Source organism: Aphelocoma coerulescens, chromosome 6 (assembly GCF_041296385.1).
Source record: "Aphelocoma coerulescens isolate FSJ_1873_10779 chromosome 6, UR_Acoe_1.0, whole genome shotgun sequence".
Taxonomy (NCBI): domain Eukaryota; kingdom Metazoa; phylum Chordata; class Aves; order Passeriformes; family Corvidae; genus Aphelocoma; species Aphelocoma coerulescens.
In genome coordinates this window covers 36963486-36989173 of record NC_091020.1, presented here as the reverse complement: position 1 = coordinate 36989173, position 25688 = coordinate 36963486, and the positions used below count along the sequence as shown (strand labels likewise).

General features: G+C 34.3%; 1 protein-coding gene across 1 annotated transcript in view; it reads left to right on the top strand.

The window, feature by feature from the left end:
- Nucleotides 1–25300, top strand: part of CFAP46 (cilia and flagella associated protein 46) — a 72051-nt gene extending 46751 nt beyond the window's left edge. Inside the window, exons 37-59 of the mRNA XM_069020334.1 lie at nucleotides 916–1022; nucleotides 1840–2022; nucleotides 2819–2954; nucleotides 3680–3859; nucleotides 4289–4477; nucleotides 5182–5316; nucleotides 6057–6236; nucleotides 7745–7912; nucleotides 8736–8833; nucleotides 9519–9598; nucleotides 10008–10159; nucleotides 12901–13022; nucleotides 13398–13483; nucleotides 14406–14570; nucleotides 16299–16375; nucleotides 16939–16999; nucleotides 17089–17124; nucleotides 18291–18393; nucleotides 19627–19739; nucleotides 21875–21956; nucleotides 23165–23301; nucleotides 23800–23883; nucleotides 24691–25300. Of these exons, the coding sequence (XP_068876435.1) occupies nucleotides 916–1022; nucleotides 1840–2022; nucleotides 2819–2954; nucleotides 3680–3859; nucleotides 4289–4477; nucleotides 5182–5316; nucleotides 6057–6236; nucleotides 7745–7912; nucleotides 8736–8833; nucleotides 9519–9598; nucleotides 10008–10159; nucleotides 12901–13022; nucleotides 13398–13483; nucleotides 14406–14570; nucleotides 16299–16375; nucleotides 16939–16999; nucleotides 17089–17124; nucleotides 18291–18393; nucleotides 19627–19739; nucleotides 21875–21956; nucleotides 23165–23301; nucleotides 23800–23883; nucleotides 24691–24827 (2811 nt within the window). The 3' untranslated portion in view covers nucleotides 24828–25300. The remainder of the gene's footprint in view (nucleotides 1–915; nucleotides 1023–1839; nucleotides 2023–2818; nucleotides 2955–3679; nucleotides 3860–4288; nucleotides 4478–5181; nucleotides 5317–6056; nucleotides 6237–7744; nucleotides 7913–8735; nucleotides 8834–9518; nucleotides 9599–10007; nucleotides 10160–12900; nucleotides 13023–13397; nucleotides 13484–14405; nucleotides 14571–16298; nucleotides 16376–16938; nucleotides 17000–17088; nucleotides 17125–18290; nucleotides 18394–19626; nucleotides 19740–21874; nucleotides 21957–23164; nucleotides 23302–23799; nucleotides 23884–24690) is intronic.
- Nucleotides 25301–25688: the final 388 nt, after the last annotated feature.

Sequence of the window (25688 nt, the reverse complement as noted above, 5' to 3'; positions counted from 1 at the left end):
TATTTTGAGTTTGGAGGTTGTGGTTTGGGGTTTTTTTTCAGCAGTGGTCTCTCTCAGTGAAGTATTATAGTCTTTGCATTTCAGTAAATGCAAAATTAGGTGTTAAATGCAGTTAATGTTTTTTTTTTCTCTAGCATTCAACAGACATAAATTACAGATTCCAAACAGGTGCAGGCCACTAGGAATGAGATTCTACCCACAGAAGTTTAGGATGTTTTTATAAGATGTATATTCTTTTCTTGGAATAAAACCAGTTATAATCTAGTATGTATGACTAAATCCCAGAGATCTGATTCTCTTAATTAGAATTCTTTTGTATTCAGACAGTTCTGTTAACACTGGTGTACTTATTTTCCATATTCAATAAAAATCACGCCTTTCAATATTATTTTCTCTTATCTTCTTCCTTCTCAAGTATTTCAAACAGTTTTATAAATATTATTTCTAGATTCTGGAAAATACTACTATAACACTATTTTTTTTTTTTTTACTAAAACCCTGTAGCATCAAATATGCATTTACTGTTAAACCCTTCCATGAGTTTCAGCATAAATATAGTCTTATGTCTGTGATGATGTAATCTGTCTTGATAAACTATGCAAGTCTGTGTTGTGTAGAGGCATTATTTTGATTTTGACTGAACTCATATTTACTGTCCTGGTACGTACCTCCAAGATGAATCTGGCTTCATCTTCTCTCCTTGTATGTATGTGCACCATTCATGTAATCATCAAAGTATCTAAGTATCTAAGTATGATGATAACTTTCAAACTTTCTACCTTACAGTTACCAAGAGCCAGCCATCCTGGGGATAATTAACATGTTCTGTACAAAATTCAAGCTTTCTAAATGAATGATTATTATTATCCATAGACATTTAAAATAGAATTACAAAAATTCTGGTGTTACCTGCAGGCTTGTGAGATACTGGAACGTACTGTAAATGTGCTTCAGTCTGCTTTACTGAAGAGACCTAGCAGGCAGTTGGAATTGGGTTTTATGATTGCATCCCTTGAAGCCAGGTAACTGTCTTTTCTCTAAAATACGCCCAGCTTCTAATCTGCAGCTACATCGCAAATATATGTAATTTTTACAATGCTGTCTTGTTTTAGTATGGCAAATTCAGTGGATTCTCAAATATTTTTGTTCTAAGTCATTTATGTGGTGGTTTGGTTTTTTAAAATTTAAATTTCTTTCCAAATTTCTGTATTTCCTGCCTTAATTCTTCTATGTAGCCCTACTACCTGTTACACTGGTAAATTAGATACCACAGTGTATTATTGTGCATAGTTGCAGTGTCGACTACTTAGAGGTGCAACATATATTTGTCTATGCAGAGGTGTCTGAACACTCCCACAACACTACTGCAGTCTACAGTGTTGACTTACTTCTGTTCTCACCATGAACCAAGAAGCCTGTTTATGGTGAAACTAAACAGTGATTTAGGTTCCACTGAAATCCAAGCACAGAGACCTTAAAATGTGTTGGTAAAGGGAGAGAAGTATACAACATTTACACACCTGTCTCTTTCCATAAATGGGAAGTTTTTCAATTAGAAACGGAAGACTAATATCCGTCTTCTCAGTTCATCTGTATTTAGAAGACTGATTAGGCCTAGTAAGATGGAATAATCAGATACATGGAACAAGTGACACCTCGTCTCTAATCTCAAACTACAATATTTGGATTTTTTCAGAACTACTATAATTTGTAAACACACATTTATGAGGCTTTTTGTAGATTTCTTAGAATTTAAAGGAAAGCAGAGCGAAATGTGTCTGTTCTCAAAAATAGCCTGTGCTTTCTGACTGCTTTCTTGTATTTAATTTTTATTTCTAGAAAGACACTTATTCAGATACATTTTGCCCAGGATCATATGAGAGTTAATGCCAAGTCTGCTCAGTTGCCACAGGTGCTACAGGAATCCTACAATAAATTAGTTCAAATTGAGAAGGACTTTTTTCATCATGGGCATAAAAACTACAGCGCTGAAATACTGCTGGAATGTGCAAATATTTGTAGGTAAGACTATACGTCTATACCTCTATTGAAAAATTTTATTTAGGTTGAACTAGTCCATGAAGTGTATTGTTTACTTTTTGTAGTCTAATTAAGATGGGAAAGAGCAGATAACATTGTTAGGTTTTATATATTGGTGTTACATGTCTGTTTGCATTCTTCATGTCTTCTGTATTCAGAAAAGTACTGTAGAATCAAAAATTGTTTTCACTGAAGGCGGAGTTCTCTTTTGTTCTCTTGAGGTCAAAACAAAGTGTCAGGGTCTCTTAAGTCTGTTTTTTGACTTCCCATTTGTAGACGCTTTTACAATTCTTACTGTTGAAATGTTTCTCTAGAAACTGCTGCAGTAGTAAAAGTACAAAACAGGGTATGCTTGGAATCCCAGCTGTTCACAGGATACCCCCTTAAAACAACTGAGGTAACATTTTGTACCTGGTATACTGCCATTTTATTTCTGGAAAATACATACTCTAGAATATTATCTGCCTTTCTTCTCTTTGAGTCTTGGCATCTTCTTGCATTGCAGCAGTACAGTTCTAAGAATAAGACCTTGGAAAAATAACTTGTAAACAGTCACTTCTCCTATTTGTACATTTCAAAAACACATATACAAAATTAATCTTTTTATCTATAATTAATCTTTAATCTATTAATTAATAGATTAATAATATAATTTTTAATCTATTAATTGATAGATTCATTATTTAATTATATATGTTCAACAGTGCTGATACCATAAAAATAAGCACTTTCTTATGTTAGTTCTTTTGAGTTAATGATGTTGGTTTTTTTCTTTCAGGATGATTGCCAAGCAGGAAAAGAACAAAAAAGACAAACATAGTCACTATCTACATGCTTATAACTTAGCTCAGAGAGCAGTATCCGAAACAGAGGAAGTATTTCATAGTGTTTGTAGTCTATTTGCAATTAATGAGGTATGGACATTCTTTTTCCTTAATTGTGGAAAAGAAACCTAGTCTAGTTGTAATTTTCACTCATTCTTGGATAATCTCATTTGGGGCTTCCAGAAATTATCTTCTTGTAATGATAAGCATGCTTTGTGTACAGAAGGAAATATTGGATGCGAAAAGAATTTACAGTTGAAAGAGGGATGAAGAGAGGATTTGTTTGGTGTTTGTCAAGCTTATTCAGTTCTGACACTTTATCTAACAGCTACAAAAGAAAAAAGTATAAACTTGGAGATATTTTTGATTCTCTAAATACCTTGAAAGTTTAAAATTCTTCAAAATGTGTTTCTTCTCAGGAGAAACAAAAAGTCTTCGCAAAACATTATTATAAATAAAGAATGTCTATCTTCAAAGTAGTGTACTTCGGGTAATGAAAGCCTGCAGCCTACTTTGCTAGTGTGTATGTATCATTGTTAGATACTACATATTTGTAAAGGTACATAAAACGTGAAATCAAAAACCCAGCTGCACTTCTTCTATGGAGCTACTTTGATTGCCTTGTAATATATTTGGCATTGAATTTTTTCTTTTAAATTACTTCGATTTCTTCATTGCAGTATTTCTGCTCTATCGAGGTGATAATGCTAAAATGTTTGGTTCTTTAGTTAAAAGACATACAATGTTCTTACTTCTTTTCAGGTAAATTTACAAAAATATTTAAAAATAGAATTCTTCTTTCTTTTGTATTTCAGAATAAAAATATTAGTATCCCATTAATGAGACAACTAGCTCTTAGAAAAATAAATCTCGTAGAAATTCTTTTGGATATTTTTCATCTTGTCATTACTGAGAAAAAGTTTAAAAATGTGGGAGAAGCATCATTTCATGAATTTGTGGAGGAATTAATCATTGAAGATGATGTAACAGAACAGGTAATAAAAAATATTTAGTCCTATGATTTGCATAAAAGGTATAAGAAGGTTTTCCATAACACAACTTCTTCCACTGCTGAGGAAATGGGTTCCCAGACCAGTCATGTAGTTTTGTAGCAACTGAGGTTGAAGGGTGTGGTTTTAGTCTTGGGAATGGTTTACTGGGCACCCTCCCCTTATCCCATGTTTTCCTTGGCACTGGTTGAATTTTGCTTATAGAGATTACATTGGACTTTTTTTTCCTAAATCAGTTGTTAATGAAATTGTGTATCTATTAAAGACAGCTCATTTGTAGTTGAAAGTATGATCACATTTAACATATGTATTTATGTATTTTGTGTGTGAATATATGTTACATTTTTAAAAAATACGTATTTCTGTCTGTGTGGGGATATATGAACAAATAAACATAAATATGTGTTTTACCAGGATTGGAAGTATATGAAACGCACCATGGCTCACATTACACTGGCTCAGTTAGCAAACATACGGAATCTTTGTAAAGGCTGTCCCAACATCAAATCCAAATGCCTGTATCTAACTGGAAAAACTCTTCATTTACTTGCCATTAATGTAGATCCTGTATATTCAGAGATTTACTGGAAGCCAAATGTTATGGTATGCATTCTTTTCTGCAGTTAAACTTACTTTTCTGTGTAAAGTTTATCTGCTCTAATATTTTTTCTATATACATTTATATAAAAGCTGCTCTTTGTGTAGAACTAGCTTTTATATACTGCAGGCAAGCCATAATAAAAATGGATAGCAAAATGAGCGATTTCAAAAACATGCTTCTGCCTACATGCTGTCCTCATGTAGATAATTTTTGATTTGTTTTGTGAGATATGCTAATCACAATATTTTCAAAAGAGAGAAAAATTGCTTGAATGCCTTAAAGGGCGAGTGAGGTATGGTCTCTGAATCCATGCAATCGAGAAGTACTGACTTGTAGGTTAAAAGCTTGGATTTTTAAATTCCTTTTGTCTTGTAGTAAAAAAAGGAGAGTTGATGGAGGCATTATAAATTCAGTGATGAATTAAAGTGTTCAGAAGAAATTAGTGGAGGACAAATATGAGAAAGTCAAACTCTTAGAGGTTGTATGGGGCGTCTTTTTAGTTTATGTTGGTCATACTGCCTTCATAACATACTAAGAAATTTTGATGGTGGATAGTATTACTAAATCTCTCACCAAGAAGGAATTAAGGCAGTGATTTCTTTTAAGATGAATTCCATTTTCACATAAACTTTCACAAAAGAAATTAAGCCTGTCTTACTTAATGGAATGATTAATTGTTCTTTTTTTTTTATACTGTGATGGGTAGGAAGACGCTAAATCAGACATCAGAAAATCTTCGCTGACTTCAGCAGAATGCAGTGAACAGGACATGACAGACAGCGGTTTATCAACTAATAAATGTCATAATGATAAGTATAGGAGGAAAATACAGGAATTAATGGTATATTACTTTATGAGCTTGCATTAGACTTTGAGTGCTTTCTTTTTATGGAATAATAGTCAATTTACCTTACCAGCTCTGTTTAAACTGATAATGGAAATGTTTGTAACACAAACTTGATCTTACATGGAGCATGTAGCAACCAGGACTAGATGAGCAGGCAGTTTCTTTCTGCCTCAGACATATGCCTTTTTAAGGGAGCATAACTTTTTGCAGACTGGGAACAAAGAAAGAAATTACTTCTATCACAAAACATTTGTGAAATTCGGTGATCTGATCTCTGTTAATTACTGTAGTTGAAAGCACACTAGGAATTGGGAGTGTACAGTTTGTGTTGCTAGTAAAATCAATAAATACCTGAAGTACGAGATTCGTGGGTTAATTTGGAATAAATATAGTTAACTGTCCACAGAAACAATTGTATTGATCCTTGGTTCTGAACTGCTCAAATTGCCTGAAGTTTAAAGTCTGTTCTGCTAAGAACATTTTATATTAGAAGAAATTTCTGTGTTAAACCAAATATATTTTAATGTTGTATAACAGATGTTGGTGTCTGCTAGAAAATTAATCAGTATTTGCATATTTTGATCATACATGAAGTGCCTTAAAAAGAAAACGCATTAAAATTACTCATTAAAAAGCAATATTTATCTTCTCTAACATGCTGTAATTGGTGTATGTATAACAAATACTTAATATTAGCCAATCTTTATATAAAGCTTTTTATTTTTATCATCTAGACAGGACACAGGATGGCTCAGATGTATCTTTCTCAATCCAGTGAGGCTTTGCTACAGTCTATGGCTATTGCATTTAGTCATAATGTTACCGATGTACTGGCTCTTGCTAGTTTGGAAATGGCAGAATGCTTTCAACAATTTGATCCAATTTCAACTAGCCAGTTTTTGGCGCTTCATCAGGTAAGGCAATTAATGTTTGTGCTGCTTTTCAGCGTGAGGATGTTTGAAGTTGCATAAACTAAACTGTATTTGTATAGCCTGAAAATTGGTCATACTGAACATGTGTAGGGTTCCACGTAAGAACTAGTGTGTAATACAGGTCATCAAATATATGATATATTTGCAAAGTTCAGAACATTTCATCAGTGGTTTTTTAACAGTTCTATTATCTGTTGTGTTTGACCTGACATTTTCATTGATGATTGCATACATGAAAAAATTTTAGTAGGAATAAATGACTGTATTATAATTAGCAAAGATAAGACATTGCCGCAAAATACAGTTTCATCCCTCCCTAATCAATAATTTAAAAATGTTTCTCTGAATTTGTTCATTACTTTGAGGTGGATAATTCAGTTTACATTCAGTTTGTCAGATTGATACCTGCACAGCATGGTCCCATAGATGGCTTGAAAGTGTGTATGCATGTGAATATGTGCCTCCATCAAAGAGAAGATGCAGAATGGCTGTAAGGCTTATATTCCCTTCATCAGGAACAAATCACCCATAGTTCCTACACCAGCATCTGTATTACAGAAATACAAAAAAGCACCTTATACTAATTTCCTTCCTGCCATATCAATGCAACTGAAGGAAGTTATGACAAGCAGAAAGCACCTGACTCTCTGTCAACACTTAAATTTGCAAATACCTGCACTCATGGGTGGAATGGACTAGCTGGGTCTTCTGGTATATTAGAATCAGCTAATACTGGGTCTGGTGGTTTAACTGTTTATCACTCCTGTACTCCTGCAGCACACCGTATTATTTATGCTGTGCTGTCATACTTGTTAGTGAACAATCTAATGTGATGTATATCAAGGCACCAAAACCATGAGTTGTCATGTCTTTTACTGGGCAAAAAATTCTGCTGATTCAGTTATTACTGCCCAGAAATGTTTGTATTAAGCCTCCCTTTGGAATTTTTGGTAAGATGAACCTGAATTGCCTTTTTTTTTTTGTTTTTTTAATGTGACATCTGCATTAAAAGAAAAATGGTTTGGCTCTTAGCTAGCATTGATTCAAAGGACAGGATTAGTATGTTTGCTGAAAGAAGTTTATGTAGTTTTACCCATTATTTTGCTCTTTGTAGAAGACTGTTGTGTGATGTGATGGCTGTCCATTAAAGCACAGAAACAGAAAAGACTCAGCTTACTTGAAAGGCTAAGCTAAGAACATAGTATTTACCATTCCATGTAGACCTTAGATGACTAAATGCAGTAACCTTGATGATAAATGTAGAAAAAAAAATCAATTCCAGATATTTTTATTTAAGAAATCTTTCTTAGTTATTGTCAGACTGTTTACATTAACCTGTAAGAACAAACATCAGTCTTCTGCTAGTTCATTTCACCTTTCAAGCAAGAGAACTTTTCTTCAACATAGATATATGTTATAACAAACATAGTGTATATATTTATTTGTTTAATTTTTGTGAAGGAAAATAAATAGATGTAAAACTTTTACAGAGTTGTTCAGTGTCTGTGATGATGAAGAGTATCCTTCTAACCGCTACATCCAACACCAGCAGCTCTCAGCTGGCAGCATTGCTGCATCTTCAGAATCATTTGAAACAAAACAGAAACACAAGTGATCTTCTAAGTTGTGTGGAACAGCAACTGACTGCTACTTCAGTGGTAACTTTCCGAGCTACTTATTAGGGGTTTATATATATATGTTATATAAATGCACACAGAGAGACATTTGTGTGTATACAAGACGTGGGTTGGCAGTGCTGAGAGAACAGTTGGACTTGATGGTCTCTGAAGGCTTTTCCAACCTGAACAATTCTGAGATTCTAAGAGCCACTCCTGCACCTTTCCCTGTTATCAAAATCTTGCCACATAAACCAAATACAATTTTATATAGTACTTGGTGAAGTGTCTCTAGCAAATTCTTTTTGAAATATAAATTTTACTATGAATTATTCTACTCACTTCCTTTGCTAATACTCTGCTAGTATTTGATAGCATTTTAACTTCAGAAATAGTGTAGTGGCCATAAAAGTCATGTTGTTATGAAGAGCGGACTAAGGTACAGTATTTGTAACTTGTTTTAAATAATATTTATACGTACTTCTGCACTGCACAAAAGTTACATGAACATAGAATGATTGAGGTTAGAAAAAATCTCCGAAGGTCGTCTTGTAAAAACCCCCTGCTCAAGCAGGGCCACCTAGAGCTTGTTGTACATGATCATGTCTAGATGGTTTCTGAACTGTCTCCAAGAATGGAGGCTCCACAGCCTCCTTGGACAACTTGTGTCAGTGCTTGCTTCCCTCACAGGGAAGCAGTATTTCCTGTTGTTTGGACTGAGCCTACTGTCCTGGGCACATCTGCTGAGTGTTTGGGCCTTTTAGTATGTTCTTTCCTAGAATTACTATCAGTTTTCTAATGAAAGAACTGAGAACAGGGTTTATAAAGTCTATGAAAATAATACTACTTTTGAATTACTGTACAGGCATGGAGAAACCTCTGTATTCCTGTTGAACATTTTAATATAGTGGATGAATTGCCATCCAGTTTCTACATAGTTATTCTCCAGCATTCAGAAGACAGGTATAAAATTTCATCATTTTGATTTAGCACTTTTTGTTACAAAAATAATCTTTTTTTTACCTGGTTGATTATTGCCTTTCACTTCTAATTTTGATGGACTTGAATTTTAGGATAACGAACTGATTAATATAGAAATAAAGCTGCCTGCAGCTCAGTTGTATGGTTTCTGTTCTTTCAATTTCCCTAATTACCTCTTAAATCTCCAGAGGTCACTTGAAAGGTTTCAGGCCATTCTTGGTATCTGTTCTAAGTTCTGTTAAGAGTTTCCCGCTTTTATTGCTTATGCTCTTGGAAATGTTAGGAGGGGTCATATTTAGCTTTATAAAGCCACTGATTATCTGATTATTGCAGACTAATTATCTGCAATAAATTAGCTCATAAATTGAGCTATCGCAACTGACTATGAGTGCATTAAATTTAAAAAGTTTTTAAACTTGTCATGGAACAAATAGAAATCTACCTTATTGGTTATACAGTAATAAAAGAATTTACTTTACAACTCTCAGTTTGTACCAGCTAGAATTTGCAGGGTTTTGTACCCAAGGTGGGGGTAGTTACTGCATCATGAGAGTATTTGTGAGCACATTAAATTAGAGGGTAATAATTACTCATCTAATAAATTTGAGTCATATAAACAAGGCTAGACAGTCAGATAAACTATTCAGCACTGTTCTACTTTCTACAGATCACATTTGTACAGTTCATTGATTGAGATACCCAAAGTAAGTACTGCACAGAAAAAAGGAAAACTTACTCAGCGGATGGGTAAGTACCATTACATTTAAGAGATAAAAATCATTGCACTGATGTTATGAGAAGGCTCATATCTTTCACTGTTGCAGTTAGTAAAATTTTACAATACTTTTTCAAATAATTTTAACTCTTCTTAATTACCAAGGAACATAAATTCATAAATATATCTCATTATCAGATGTAATGTATCTAGTCACAATTTATATCATTTTTGTTTACATTTGAAGGCTGAAGTTGTTACAGATAAATAATAGTAGAGTTTTTTCATTTTACATTTCTGTATATATTTTGCATTTATATATATATTATTTTAAAAGAATACCATGGCTAGAAACTGATGGTGTTTGTACAATCATTTCTTCAAGTACAAATATTTCTCAAAAAGACTCTTAAGAGGGTGTTATCCTCCTTCTTCTAATAGTGCAGGCAAAAGTTTCTCGATTTCCTGTGAATCCTGATGCATTTAATATTTTGTTGGACAAAATGTGTCTTTACAAGCAGCAAAAGATGAAGAGTCATCTTAAACAAACTGTTATTCAGAACTTGCAAGAGTGTGTCTCCGAAACAGATGTGGTAAAATATTTTATTACCTTATATTTAAAACTGGGTGAAAAACGTACTAAAAATATGATAGACATTCTTTATGCAGAATTTTTCAGTTCATTCCAAGTGTAGCATCCCTAGTCTTCACAGTTACTACATGCTTTGTACTCTACTTCAGAAATTTAATCTTACTGTGCTATTGTTTCTGCATTTGTCATTCAGGAGTTTTGAAATGTTCAGTAGTTCATCAGAATGGAAGTGGTGCAGTTGAGATCAGTATACTTGAAAATGTGCCATATTTCTGAGATTTGCATTTGCAAATGTACACTGACTTTCCTATGACATGAAAGTCCCTGCTGTTCCAAGGAAAAAGCAGGATCATAGATTGTAACCCTTTAATTAAAATAAAACTATCTTAAGCAGAGATTTATTACTGATTTCCAACAGAGAAGACCCTTCTGCTTGGACATACAGTATCTTCTGCACTGTAGCTCTTTATCTGGGCGCAGTTGATCCAAGTCTGTTAGTCACAAAATTTTGCTTCAAGGACACATTTTGTTGGAGTCTTAAGTTTGTAAAACACTCTCAAATTCTAGACAATAAAAGTTTTCTGTAACTGTAACTGCAGGAAGGCTCAGTTCTATGAGAACATTGTCAGAGTCAGTGAACACAAGTTATGTAACATAAAGGTACTGGAAAAACCTGCAGCTTTCACAATGTTAATCTCCAAGGTGACAGAAGGTTTTCTACACATGAAATGTACAAGTCTACATTCTAGCATTTTACTTTTAATTTTGGTTTCATTAGGTAAAACTTAGGTTTTTCAATTCCAAAGAAAATTCACTGTTAAATATAGCATTAAAAAAAGCTGGTATAGGCCTATTTCCCTTATTAACATCAAGGTAAAAAATATAGATAATATTGAACTTTCTGTACAGGCTTTCATTGTTTTACTCACACTAATTTGACTGTTTTGGTCTAAAACAATTTTAAGGGGTGGACACTAAAATGAGTTAGATTTAACCAATCCTTTTCCACACTGGTACGGAGAAACAAGTATGAGTAGATATAAATGAAAAAATAACAGTTTACTAAAAAAAATGAAATAGGAATAGGCAAAAATAACAGTAATAGTCATTAGTTACAAAGTTGCTGAAATCTCATGGACTCCCTGGCAACAAAGAGAAACCCAATGGCAGAGAAACCCCTTCCCCAGTATGGTGCCCTCCACGGGCAACTGCATGTAGGGAGACAAAGGGAAAATGGCATCAACCCCCCCCCCCCCCAGTCTCTCCACCAGTGTCAGCTATGTCAACAAAGGCAGCTGGCACACTCTGGTGACTGGTATTTGGTCAAGGGCTAGAACTTGGGACTTCACCTTCCTCTCAAGAGAAGATGGCAAGGCAGCTGGCTGAGGCAGCTTGGTGCATTCTCACCTCAGCTAGGCACTGCTGACAGGCTGGGGTGGCCAAACGAAGCAGGGCCAGTCTGCTCCTCTTGCTGTGATGCTGGCTGCAGCCAGGCAGTCATGGAATTTGCCCTGAGGATGTCCGTAACTGTGAAATGTAGCCTCTTGGGGGAAAAAAAACCCCACTCATAGCAACCCCCCCCAAAAAAACGCAAAGAAAACCCAAAAGGGGAGCCTCCACCTGCACTGCCTCAGCTCTATGGCAAAAGCCAAGAGGCAGAAGAGAGCCAAGAGGGAAGAGAGGTCTGCTTGGGTGGCTCTGATTTTAACAAGGGACTGGCACTCCCCTGCCACTTCTGTTCCGGGGGCAGGGCCTTAAAGAGACAGTAACAATTTTGGGCACAGGTAGATATGGAATACAGTAACAGTTTGGGTTACCCAGGACATTGAAAAATCTGGTTCTTGAACTATAATTCTATTTTATTCATCATGTTAGCATCTTTCTGTTAAACTACCGAGTACTGCAGATGGTTGAAGTGCTGATCACTTTCTCTTGCCTGTGGCCAGCCTTTATTGTATTGGCAAGTTTGTAAAGATTGCTGTAGTTGCATAAGTAAAAAAAGAAGGTGCTAAAATAGTGTCAGATTGAACAGATGAAAAAAACAAGTGACTTAGGTTTTTAAACATTTAAGCATTACAGCTCCCAGAACTTACGTGTGCAGCCTGTACTGAGCCACACAAGCCTTGGATGAGTTTATTCATTAATACCAACACTCTTCATCATTTGGTTGAGCACGTTTGTCAAACCACAAAGTGGTTTTGTGTAAATCTGTGTTGGATTTTACAAGCTTCAGTTTTCAGTGTCATTCTCTCCTACATTATTCTGTTTTCCCCTTATCTAGTTTCTTCATTCTGATTCCTTTTTTTTCCTAAACTGACTCCACTGATCTCTCCATATGTTTTCATTTGCTTCTTCTATGTTCATCATGCAGTTTTTGTTCACTTCTCAAAGTTGACCTTACACAATTGCTTCTCAGTACTTGGAGGAGCACATAATAATTTCTTTCTGCTGTACTTTCCTGCCATTCCCCACTGAAATTGCTGAAGTATATCAGTTTTTTAAATAATAAGTATTGACACCTTCTAGTGATTCTTTTGTTAGAGTATTTTTCAAAGTGCTGGTACCAAATTTTGAAATAAAGTAGTTTTGAAACAGGCTTCTTATATTTATATTTTCCATTTTATTATCTTTCACGTTATTTTATTTAGTCTCTGATTTAACTTACTGCAAAATTTATATATATAATAGTATTTAACAAGGATGGAGAAAGTACTCTAATCTTTGTTTCCATGTGTGTGATAGACTCCAACAAAGAAAATAGATGATAATGAGCTTCATTTGACATCCAATTTCTCTGAACTAATAGAAATTATGGAAGACTATCTGAAACCAACACTGTCACAGGTTGATTTTTCTGCTGTCAGGTAAGATATATTGACTTTGATTATCATTTGTGAAAACAGGACCTGTGACTCAAGTCCTCCAAATAAAGGAATGCTTTTAGCAAGGATAGCCTGTTGAATGAATGTTTCATATCTTGAAAGAAAGTATATTCAGGATATGTCAGACTAAAAGACTGAGCAATATGATAGACTGATGGCCATTTCTGACAAGCTGTTCTCCAGCTTAAGTTATACTTAAGTTGAAGCTCAAGATGCAACATTATAATTAAACTGTTTAAAGATAGGATTTCTAAAGGACAGGAACTACAAAGGGAGTGCATTCTTTGTGTAAAATTTCACTGAAATTGAAGCAGAAATTGAAGCTGGTAATATTTTCACTGAAATTTCTCTTCCCAGAGAATCCCAGTGTGTATCAGTTTCAGCAGCTGAAACAGGAAAAAGGAAAGTGAAAGATAAGGACACCAAACAAGTTGGAATGCAGGGTATGTGCTCCCTTAAGTACTCTGTGTATGTGTTTATGGACAGATACCAACATTCAATTATTTCAGTTTTAATTTAACACAGGGAGAGGACAAAGGCTTTAGCATTGTTTTTGTCTGTTTTATTTTCTATATCAAGTCAGATATTTCAGTATTCTTTCAAAGACAAATTTAGATGCTGGGTGGAGCCATGCTTTTGCATTTATTTAGAGTCTTCCAAACTGTACAGTCTGTAGACACCTAAATGAAAGAGCTTTATCACAAATGAGTTTTTCAGGAGAAAAGCTAGAATAAAGAACTTTCTTAAGTCGGTGGATCTCTTTGTTTTGTCTTTATTTTGCTTGTAACTTTGTGGACTCCCACAGGTTGTTAGCTTGCATGCAAGCCTAATGCTACAGTATGTCCCTAAACACATCTCAAGAGTAGTTCCGCAAAAACTGGATGAATTGTCTTCCATGCGTCTTCTCTTTCTCTGTAGAGGAGAAATGTTATCATAATAATATTTTGTACTTTCTTCCTAAATAACAGAAATTTTTCTTTTTTACGGAACAACACAGTTAGTATTGGATAAGAGTTCCTTTACAACTCTATTCTGTTTAGTCAATCACTGCTGTGGCAATTTTGCACTTCCATTGTTTTCCTGTATGTATTGCATACACCTGGACTTGGACCTGAGATGGTTGGTTATTAATATGGGGATATTTTTCCCTATGAAGAATTGGTGCTAACAAGTGCATAGAAATTTGAGAACATCTTAAGTGTAATGGTATCAAAAGAAATGTTTTTTCTTGATGCACTTAATCTGCAGTACCATGAAGTTCATGTGTCATAAAATAGAGGAAACTTAGGTTTTTACATCTAACTGCAATTATTTATATACAAACTGAGAACTAAATCTCGATCATGTTCTGTCACATCTCTTTAGATACACCAATGGATTTAGGGTTGTGTGTGGTATTACTAGGGGATACATTATTTATGGAATTCCCTTTGGAAGCTCTGAGTATATTTAAAGAAGAAGGAATAAGTTCTGTTTCCAGAGATTTTTCTCTACAGATTCTCTACAATCGACTACGTTGGACTGAGTCAGGTACTATTAGACAAACATTTTTTCCTTTAGCATAATGATGCATTAAAAAGATACTTAAAAATTTAAATATGAATGGTGGTGTATATTTTACTGGAAGACAGCCACATGCAATAGGTTTCCAGTATTTTAGGTGGACTAGTACAGTAGACCTATTTCAATAATGTACAGGGTGATTATAGGTGCAGTGGTACCTAGTTTAAAATAACCTTGACACATTAAAGAATTATATAAAAATTGGAATCTAAAATTGTAAACAAATTTACAAGCATGTTGTTAAAACTTCAAAGCTATTTTCAACTGCAGTTTAAAAAAGGAAGTAAGAATTTACATTTCTGTTAATTTTTCTTTATCATTACTATAAGACTTTGCTCAAAATACCAAGTGTAAAATCTTAATCTCTGGAATACTTTCAGTTCTTGTGCTTCACCTGGGCAAAATCAAGTCCCCACAGGCTTTATAAACTTTCCCTACTCCAGACACTTATACCCTACATAAACTCTTCAGCAAAATGAAATTAAGTAAGGTAGTTGGACAGTTGGTAAACTTGTCCTTATGGCATCTTAAAACTCATTTCTTAGATCTAGAAGTGAGTAATAAATCCAGGCACTAAGCCATTTTTTGTATGCATCAAAGATACCTTCTATTTATGAAGTTAAAAATCTGAAGCTGCATTTTTCTCATACGTAGAAAAAACCACATAAATTTATTAAAACCAGTTGGTCCAAGACAAAAAATAGACCGAAGAAAATCACACTCTGTACCATGAAAGCGTGCTGCTCCAGAGAGGTTCTTGTGTTGTGTCCTTATCTGTAATACAGTATATAACAATAGTAATATTTAGCCTCCCATATAACCTGTTCTGTTTTTCCATGTCACACCTTCTTTCTAAAGGGAAAGAATTGTACATAATCTGAGATTAGCATATTTTCAGTTTACATACAACAGTATGTATGTAAACAAGTCTTTCAGAAATACAAGTTTCAGAACATGTAGGGATTTTTCTATTTATGTTTTTCCGTTTTTCAGAGTGGAACTTCTTACGGTTGCATAATTTTAGAAGTGGATAAATGAGAGGAAGCATAGTTGAAAAGTGTTCTTGCAGTGATGCCAGTGGCCACTGAATGAGGAAACATGAGCAGTATGATATTAATGCGTATCTCAAGCTTCCATGACCTTTCAGGGCACTCAGTGATAGCTGGCTGAGACATGTACTCTGGGTGATAATCATATATACAGTGAGAAACATAGGACAGTTTTCTCTGCTTTTTAAAATTCCTTTAAAGAAATAAAAGATCCAATGCAAATGTGAAACTTCCTTTTTCCTATGGATCACTGTGTGTCCCAGAGAAACTTCAGTTATTACTTTAGCATCAACAGTTAATAGATATGGTAAATGACTTAGAAAGTGCATTGATGATCACTGTTCAACTCTATCCAAAATTGGCAGTGAAATGAAGCTTTTTCATATCTAAGGGATCACATCTCCTCCTTGTTTTCCCCTTTAAAGCCTTTATTTTTAGGCAAGAAGGTTTGGGTAATGTCCTTGCCTTGCTGTGCTTTGAAATGGATTTTTATTTTTCTATTTCAATCTGTTATTGTTGTTATTACTACTAATACTTCTACTACTACTACTACATGCGTTGTATTAAATATATGCAGTCCTTCAAGGACATTTATTTGCTAAAACTACATATATATTAAAAATTTTTTTTCTTTTCATTTTCACAGAAACTCAATTTAAAAAAACTGTTGAAGTGTCTAAAGAAACAAATTCAAAAGCTCATCAGAAAAAGAATGTCCAAATGGTGAACTTTCCACATTTTTTGTAAATAACCAGAGAACTTGCATAAAAAAGTGTGAAAGTGGGTTGCATGGAAAGCAATACGTGTGCTAGAATTCTAAGTGGAATAAATGTCACATAAGTCCAAAAGAATCTTGCTTCCTGTTGATTTTGCAAGGAGTTTTTCTTTGAAAAATCACACTTTGTAAATGGGACATATTTAATAACCTGTGAAGGAGGAAGCTGCTTAAAGTTACTGAAAATAATTTCTTCAACAATATATTGTATTTTATATAGTATATACATATGTTTTTATAAATCTATGTTTATATTTGCATATATATCTATATATGTACAAACACGTGTGTATATATGTGTAATATTTGTATATGCATTGTAGCTAATGCAGAATAGTTTATTAATTTCCATTGACAATTGAGTATCACGATGCTTTTAAACCCACTTTCAAAACTTTGTTAGTTGTTTGACGTGTCTTTCTCTTATTTATTTGACACAAAGAATGCCATACTGTTAGCATTTGGTTGAAACTTTAACATGTAAGAGATTATGTATTCTTTTTAATTGTAGGCACTGTTTAATCGTGATCTACCCTCTAATTGCTTGCCTGTTGATGCACGTAATTTTAAATGTATCCTTTCACCTATTAGCTAAGTGTATCAGCTAAATTTCCTTCTTTTGTTGTTTAAATATCATTGTTTGTGATTAACTGTTCATCAGATATTGTGGACCCCTATAATGAAGGAAGAGAAGCAGGTAATATATTAAATAATATTTTATTCACCATCTACCCATGGAATTTAGAATTTTTTTGTACCAAAAAATGAAGTCATGACATCAAGATGTTGGCAAAAGTGTTCCTTTTCATCAGAACAGCACAGCTTATCACCTGTAAATGGTGCATCAGTGAAATAGTATAACAGTTAAATGGAGGTTTTTAGTTAAATCACAGGAAGACAGACTGGTTTGGGTTGGAAGGGACCTATAAGCTCATCTCATTCCACCCCCTGCCACAGGCAGGGACATCTCCCACTGAACCAGGTTGCTCCAAGCCTCATTCAACATGGCCTTGAATTCTTCCAGGGATGGGTTAGCCACAGCTTCTCTGGGCAACCTGTGCCAGGGCCTCACCACCCTCACAGGGAAGAATTTCTTCCTGATACCTAACCTAAACCAACTGCGTTTCAGTGTGAAGCCGTTCTCCCTTGTTCTGTCACTACATGCTCTTGTAAATAGTCTCTCTCTATCTGTCTTACTGGCTCCTTTCAAGTCTTGAAATAGTTAAGTCTAAACACAATGCAAAAGAAGCTAGAAGCTACAGAACAATCAGTAGCATAACAGAGTATGTCTCCATGCGTTTGCAGTTCTCCTTCACAGCAGATGAATATAAAACACTTTATGTGCTCAATATCTGACTCTAGAATGTATCTTTTAACTTATACTAGTGAGAAAATGTAGTCAAAAGGAGAAAATTGTTTATCATTAATTGTGCAATGTCCTTGGAGAGAAGAGTTGGGCTTGGAGTCTTGTTTTCTGAAGTCAAGATTCTGGAAACTCAGTTAGTTTATCCACCTACTTTAGTCCTCTCTGAGCCTCTAGAACAGAACCGTATGAGCAGTTCTGGTTTTCAATTCTTTATCCTTTTTTCAGGGTATCTAAAACTTTTTCTTTGTGTCTTTAACCTGTCTACCAAATAATCCTTGTTCATTGTAAAATACGCCTTTCAAATGGGCATCCCAGTTTTACTCTGTCACAATTGCTTCAATTTTAAAAGCCAGACTTAAGTTTCAAAAAAATCAAATCTAATGATGACCTAAAATCCCCTAAATATGATAGTGTCATTTAAAAATTATTGAAATTGAGATTGCCCAATGTAGTTTGTAGTATGTTACATCCATACTGATGAAATTCTGTTGTTACAGAAGGTTCAAGTCCTTCCCAAAAAATAAAAGAAATACTAGAAAAATACCGTGACCTATTTACACTACAGTGGGAAGGCGTCGTTGGCAATATGTGTGTTCCAAGGTATGTAATATTCTATCTTCTTTCTTGTTTTATCCATGTTTCTTGTTTAAAATTGTGCCTATTGTCAGAGACTTTGGTCATAAAATAGGGTCACATTTTGCTGAGCTGATAAACACATAGCAAACCATTGTTGTTGTATGAAACACAGATCTATGTTTGTAGACAGAATAATTGAGGGATCTGAAATAAAGTGCCACAACGTGATTTAGCCAGGTTGGTTTTGTCAGAGTTGCTGTATATGTAAATAATCTAATTTTGATAGAAAGTCTTCTGGTGTGGTCTTTGATGAATACACATATGTGAGCATAAGTGTCATTTCTGGCTTTGCTCATAGTTGTTTTTAAATCCAGGGTTAAAAGGGTTAAAACCATAGCATCTTCAGGCACCTTCAGTCAACCATAAATGGGAGCACAGATTTCAGAGGCAAACTAGTGAAGGTACATCACACAGTTTCCCATTTCAAACACTGATCATGAAGCTAATACCATTTTATGGAGTCTACTCGTAAACACACTTTGTTTTTTATAGAAATACTTTACTTTTAAGATCACAGCCATAGAGGAATAAAAGGGATTTCAAGAGGTCAGACAGTGACAAGCCCTAGGAGTCAACATGACCATTGCTCGACATTCCTTCCTAACTGCTAGTTTAGCAATCAGTCCTTTGGAATTTTCTCTACTTAACTAATACCACTGAGTAGGTACTCTAGTATTTTTTCATAGCAATTGCAAAAATTGTTATTATCAAATTGCAGTTTTTGCTGCCAGATAGTCTGATTATCCACATCTCTTTTCAAAAACTAATTGCTCATGTCCTGGTGGGTATATACACAACTACTCCCTTTGAATGTTAGACAAAGACCTTATTTTAAAGCTGTACAATACATATAGCAATGATTTTTTTTGTTTTTTGTTTTTTTGATGGAGAGGTTGGTATTTATCTAAAAATATGCTATGCCTGTGTTTATCTGAAATACACTATTGCTCACTATGAGATGTTACTCAGTAATCATTTTAATACAAGAGTACAGTATTAATAATCCATATGAGTTATTACACTTTTCACAGAATTCTGCAGTCATGTTTGTCTCCTTGCTTTGCATGCTGACTTTTATTACAATCATTTCTGGAGTAAATAGCACTGAAGTGTTTGCTATGTATAATTTCTGAAAAGTATTCTTGTAAAACAGTAACATGAAAGTAACTTCCTTTCTTTCTTCTTCCTTCCTTTCAGCCAAGCTGAATGGGAGCAGCTGCTGACAAACTGTAGTGCATTTCTGTTCTATGGGATGGAGAGATTCATGTCTCATGTATTGCTTAATTGGTTGGTTGCTATGAACATCCCAAGTAAGATAAGCAAATTGAGAAATATTTTTAATTACACTAACTTTTATTCCTAGATCTGTCCTACTGTATCTTTATCGCAGTACTGATGTTGGCAATTAAGGGCTTTTTCTAGATCCAGGGTTTTTAGTCAGAAAACCTCTGTATTATGTAGGTTTTGTTCTGTTGCACAGCTTTCTTGTTAATCCTCACAGATAAGGTTAGTCTTTCTTCACTTCAATATGATGGAATTTCTTAGGTTTCAAAAATTAAGTAATCATCCAATGGTTTTCTCAGTAAACCTTCTCTTTTTTCTTTCGAAGTATTTGGTTGCAAGATATTTTTTAATGGTAAGAACAAGCTCTGCAGTACCACTTCAAAATTTGGAAGTCTCTGCTGAGGCAAAAAAGAATTGTCCATCAAGGCTAGGTTAATGCTGAAAGATTACTCTAGTATTACAGAGCATTTGTAGACTCTGAGAAGGTATTTTTTCTCTGTTTCTTCACAACTATTTAGTCTTTCTGTTGTAGCATAAGGCTTAGATTCAGGACTGGTTTTTCAGATTCGCGATCTTCCTTTCTCCTCCTGTTTTCCTTGCACATCTGGAAGAAACTTGACTTCGGAGTTGTGCTGAATTTGTCGGGGTAGCTATATTGTGTTGACATGTGAAACTGAGAAGGAGAGTACACATCAGATTGTGAAGCCCTGTAGAGCAACAGGAAGCTTCTTCATGACGCTTTGGTTTTAAAAGTGATTTAAATATCTATATGTAAATATTACAAGAAATAAGAAAATATGTCTTCTATATACATGGGTCATGTCTGAAGATGATGATAAGTATCTATAGACCAGATACTTACAGGTCTGGCAACTTTTGGAAAGTTGTTAAACCTTGCCCTTTGTCCTACTCTTAAAATAAGCCTGGATTAATTCTGTCTGAGATTACTGAAAGCTCTAACCTAGATCAAATATTATTAAGTATTCAGTTTGGTCATTTACATGATGAAATATATATCATTGCTAAATCTGAGCATGAGACCAGGCTGACAAAGAGAATGCAGTGGTTTAGCAAATCCTGAAATGTGAGATCGTGATATAAATTAACCTTTGTGCAGGGGTAATTTGGGAAAGTCTAGTGGGAGATATTATACTTAAGGGAAAATAATCAGTTCATCATTAATAAGTTAAGGTATGACTGCTTAAGGAGAAGAGTTACAGAACAGAGTCAAGAGATGGATCACAAATTAAACAACATACCCTTGCTAGTGTTAAAAAAACCCCAAGGTCTGTATAGGGGTAACTATACAGGAGGGTCATGTGCAAGCTGTATGAAATAATTTTCCACTCTACGTAGTATTGCAAAGGTCTCAACTGGAGAAGAATATTGACCACATAGAGTAAGTTATTGCTGGAGAATATTAGGAGCGGTCGGAAGGATGTACCACAGCTTGTGTGCTTAGTTTTATCAATAAATATGTATGTGCATTGGTATGTTTATATGGATTTAAAACATACTTTTGGAGGAAAAATTGACATATTGAGAGGAGACATGATAAAAGTTTTAAGTGTGTTGAAGACTTTCCAGGCAGAAAAGTATTACAAATTTGCCTCTCATGTGCTTGGGTTAGGAGAATGAGTAACAGATTGAAGCTGCAGCAAACCAAACAGTAGGCAAAACTTTTAAATTCTGAGAGTATTCTGAGTTATTTCACTGGAGACCTTTAAGGAAAATAAGGCATGTTAGGGATGTAACTTGCTGTGATTTTTGGAGAGGAACTGTGGTATAAAAAATTTCAATACCAGCATAACATAAACTCTTCCAAGAGTTCGTAACTACAGAACTGGGTCATCTAGATTGTTGGCTGTAATAAGATGGTATGTAGACTTCATTACCTATTACACTAATGTGGCATAGTAAAAAACCCCTGTGAAACACTATGGGAAAGTGCAGCAAAATTACATTAAATAACGCTACGATGACTTCTATGAGTGTACATTTACATAATACTTGACAATTGTGGCTGAAATATGTAGATTTTATACTAGTGGTTTAGACTATGTTCAAGAAAGTAATTAACTTACAAAATGCCTGGTTTACTTTAATTATTATGCTGGGTGTTATTATTCATGCAAATACCATTGCTGTATTTTTTTTCCAGAATGCCGTTTGGTGATTCTTCTGGATCTGGTACGGTCACAGCAAAGTTACCAAAGAATTACAAACTCTGATATCCACAAAAGGTAGGTAAAGTCAATTTCAGTGAAGTCCACAATAAGGCAGATTATTTCAAAACAAAGTTAAAATTTTGAGTTACGAATATTCTCCTTTACTTCTGCAAGTAGAAGAGCTTCTTCATAGGACTACTAAATAGGATGAAAGCTCTGTTACGAGGAAGTGATAAGAAAATATGATGCAGAAACCTTGCTACATTGCGCGTACCTCGCAAGTCTGAGATCAAGATTCTCAAAATGTTCTAATTGAATTTATAAAATTTTCCTTTAACAGATAAACTGCTAAGAGTACCTCTGAGGATTCATACATGGAAAAGTTTTAACACTCAGACAGATTTTTATTTAAATGAATTATTATGGCATGTTAAATAACCTGTTTAGAATTTTTAATATAATTAATTGCAGCTTTTTTATCTTTAAAAGCATCTCAGTATTTTCTTTGCTGGTAGGGTTTACATTCTTTTGTTGCATGTCCATATGAATTCTTGATAGATGCCACAGTGTCCTAATTTTACTCGTTAGTTATTTAGTCCATGCTGAATTTTCAGATAACCTGATCATTCTCTTGAGGGATGAGATGCCTTGCATCATGTTTTGAGGGATGAGATGCCTTATCATCTTTTTATAAAGTTACTATGAAAAGCAGATCTGAATAAAATCAAAATGCAACCTTTTATTTACTGCAGTTTCAACCTTAGAGTACCCCTCCCATTTTATGACTGAGACAATAATACCAAAGATACTTACTGAAATATTCAGCAGTAAAAACTCAAATGCCACATTACAAGTGATTTGCTTTTAAGCCTCCAAATCAACACCAAACTTATGACAAAGAACAAGGTCTCAGTTCCTGCAATATTTTATGTCTAAACATGTCTTTTCACACCTGATTCGCAATATTTTCTGCAGTGTTTTGTAAAAGTTAGAATGTTACTCCTCATTTCACGTTTCCAGAGATGTCCACAGTAATATGACAGAGAGTAATCCCCATAGTAAAATTGCATCATGAAAAAATGTAGAGAGAAAGTTACCTGAATTCATTGTATTAAATTCAAAGTGCTGTATGAACATAAAAAAAACACTTGATGCTCAGCAAACAAGAAAATGCAGTTGGCATCCTTTCTCCTTCTATTAAAGAGCATTGTATATTTGGTTATGTTTTTTATATCTTATGTACATTTTTCTTTTATTGATCTGATAATTCTGATCTTCCTTAGTGGTCTACATATTGCTTTAGAGAGACCAACAGAGACAGCAATGCTTCTAAGCCTTACAGGTGTTGGTTCTGTAATAGCCACCCAGTGGTACACAACCTTGCAGGAGAATGCAGAAAGGCTGGAGGTCTTGTTTGAGAGTAAGTGTTTGTATTTGTCTTAGTTTGTATGTATATTGCATCAGACATTTGTGTGTGTGTGTGCTCATGGAGTGTGTGTACCTACCTGCCTGTCTCCTGTCCTTTCTTTGCTCCTTACCAAATTTTGCCTGGAGTTTCCATAGGTGGTGAACTGCCTGCAGGAGCCACCAGGTGGTTGACAGGTTGATCTTTCATACAGAACAGTAACCTATTTAAACAGTTTTAGTGGAGTGTTTGTTTATGGTACTATATAAGGATGTTTATGGTAAGAATAGGATTTATATGGTAAGAAGCAGTGCCCTAGGACACAGCCATCTGTAGTTACATAAACTATGGGAAAAAAAGCCCCTGGATTTAACTTACATCTGCACAGATACATCACTTCAATCTTCCTTTTCATTAAGTTTTAAATGTGAAAACACCCGGCTATATGGTTGATATTTCCTTGTTTTTCAAAACTTTCATTAAAAACTCACAGAAACTAACATTTCTTTCCAGATTTGCTGAACTTTGGTAAAACGGCTGGGCAGACAGTTCATATTCTTCAAAGTAGAAGTCACAGGAAAAGGGATTCCATTAAAAGTAAGAATTAAAAGGCTTACTATGAAAGACTGGCTGTAAACACTAACTATAACCTTTAGATAGGTAGATCAGTGTGGTGGTTCATGGGTATAAGTGAAACCTGCCAGATGAGCTATTACAATTTTTTCTGAAACTTCTTAAAATAATTGAGTCAAAAGACCACTGATACAATATCGTAATTGGAGTAGCTATATTTTTTACAAATAAAATTCTGGGGAGACTTTGACATAGCTGACCAAAAGCTAAAATTTGTTTTTCACTGAACAAATAAAGTAATGTTACTAACAAGGTGTATCCGGAGCACAACATAAACAATATAAATGGAACAGGATTGTAGACTGCAAAAAGATCAGTAGGATCTGCAATGATTCTAGACAGTCTGCATTTTAAAGGGCATACTAGATATAAGAAGTATCTGGCATCTTGTTGGAGAGCAGGGAAGAATTTTTGAGTAAAACAGCTTCTAATAGACTGTCTGTAAAATTGTACTGCTATTTTTCAATGTACAGGACTTACCTTGTAAAATAAGGTTTAATAAAATAAATTTTATTTATAACTTGCACTGTCATAGAATTGAAGAGAGAAGAATTCACATCAGAAATATTCCCTAGTTTTCTAGGGGGTTTTGTGGGTTTTTTTTTCAAAGCATGCTTCTTCAATATAGTGGCGGTTGTTAATATTTTTAAAAGAATGTAAAAGAACCACAAGTATTAATCAAAGAGAATGTGTGCTAAATTATGGCATTTACAGCATTCTTATATTTAGTCATATTCAGAAATAACAATGGTTTTTGATACATTTTTATAGTGGAAGAAGATTCTCACACCTCTCCTGGAGACAGAAAAGAAGAGCAGACTGTTGGCAGTTCCTCAGATCTTCCTGCAACTCATCCATCATTTTTTAATTGTGTGGTCTATGGTTTACCAAACATAATTCTGATGTAATTTTTGTCAATCTTTTCATGCTAGGAATACCTGCAATGGTGGTCTAAGGAGAGGGGAGATTAAGAAAATTTGCATATTGCTGATTCCTGTTTCAGATGTAAACAGTTTGATATTAGAATAAGAGTCAGGAAAATAGAATATGTAATTCAGAAATGTCAGTTAGTACTGTAAGGTTTTTTTAACTTGATGAATCCTTTTAAAATTTGGTAAGTACCAACATATCTTAAAGAAAAGTGGACTAATATTTTTCAGCCTTGATGCATGAATTGGAATGTGTCGATGTCAGTGCTTCCATTTGGAAAAATGTTTCCTTGATCTATTTTATTTTCACATGGATGATTATTCATCAGGAACGTAGCTAAAAAATTTACCAAGTGACCTTATTCTGAACGAACTGATCTTTTTATATAGAGGTAGTTGTAGTTTAATTAGAAAACAAGTTAGTGTTAAATAAAATGGTTAATAATTTTTGCTTTCTTTGTTGTCCTGTGTTTTTCCTCAATAACATATGAATATATATTACATTATTTCAAAATCCCAAATAAGATTATTGTATGTATGGATTTTGTAATATGCTCTGTTTAACAGCAATCCATTTTTAATTACACACTTGAAAACTTCATAGCAATAGAAATAGATGTAAAATAATTTAGCATTTATGGAAAGTATAGTTTGGTTGTTACGGCAACTAAAATAATTTCAAGAGTCTTTTTTTCCCAGTAAAATGGTGATGTCTATTTCCTGTGAGACTTCTTTTGTATCTGATAAAGCATCAAAATGGTACTGAAAAGATGCTGTCCTTGGCTACCTGATGTGTTACAATCAGAACCTGGTAAAAGGTTACAGGGCTATATAGACCAC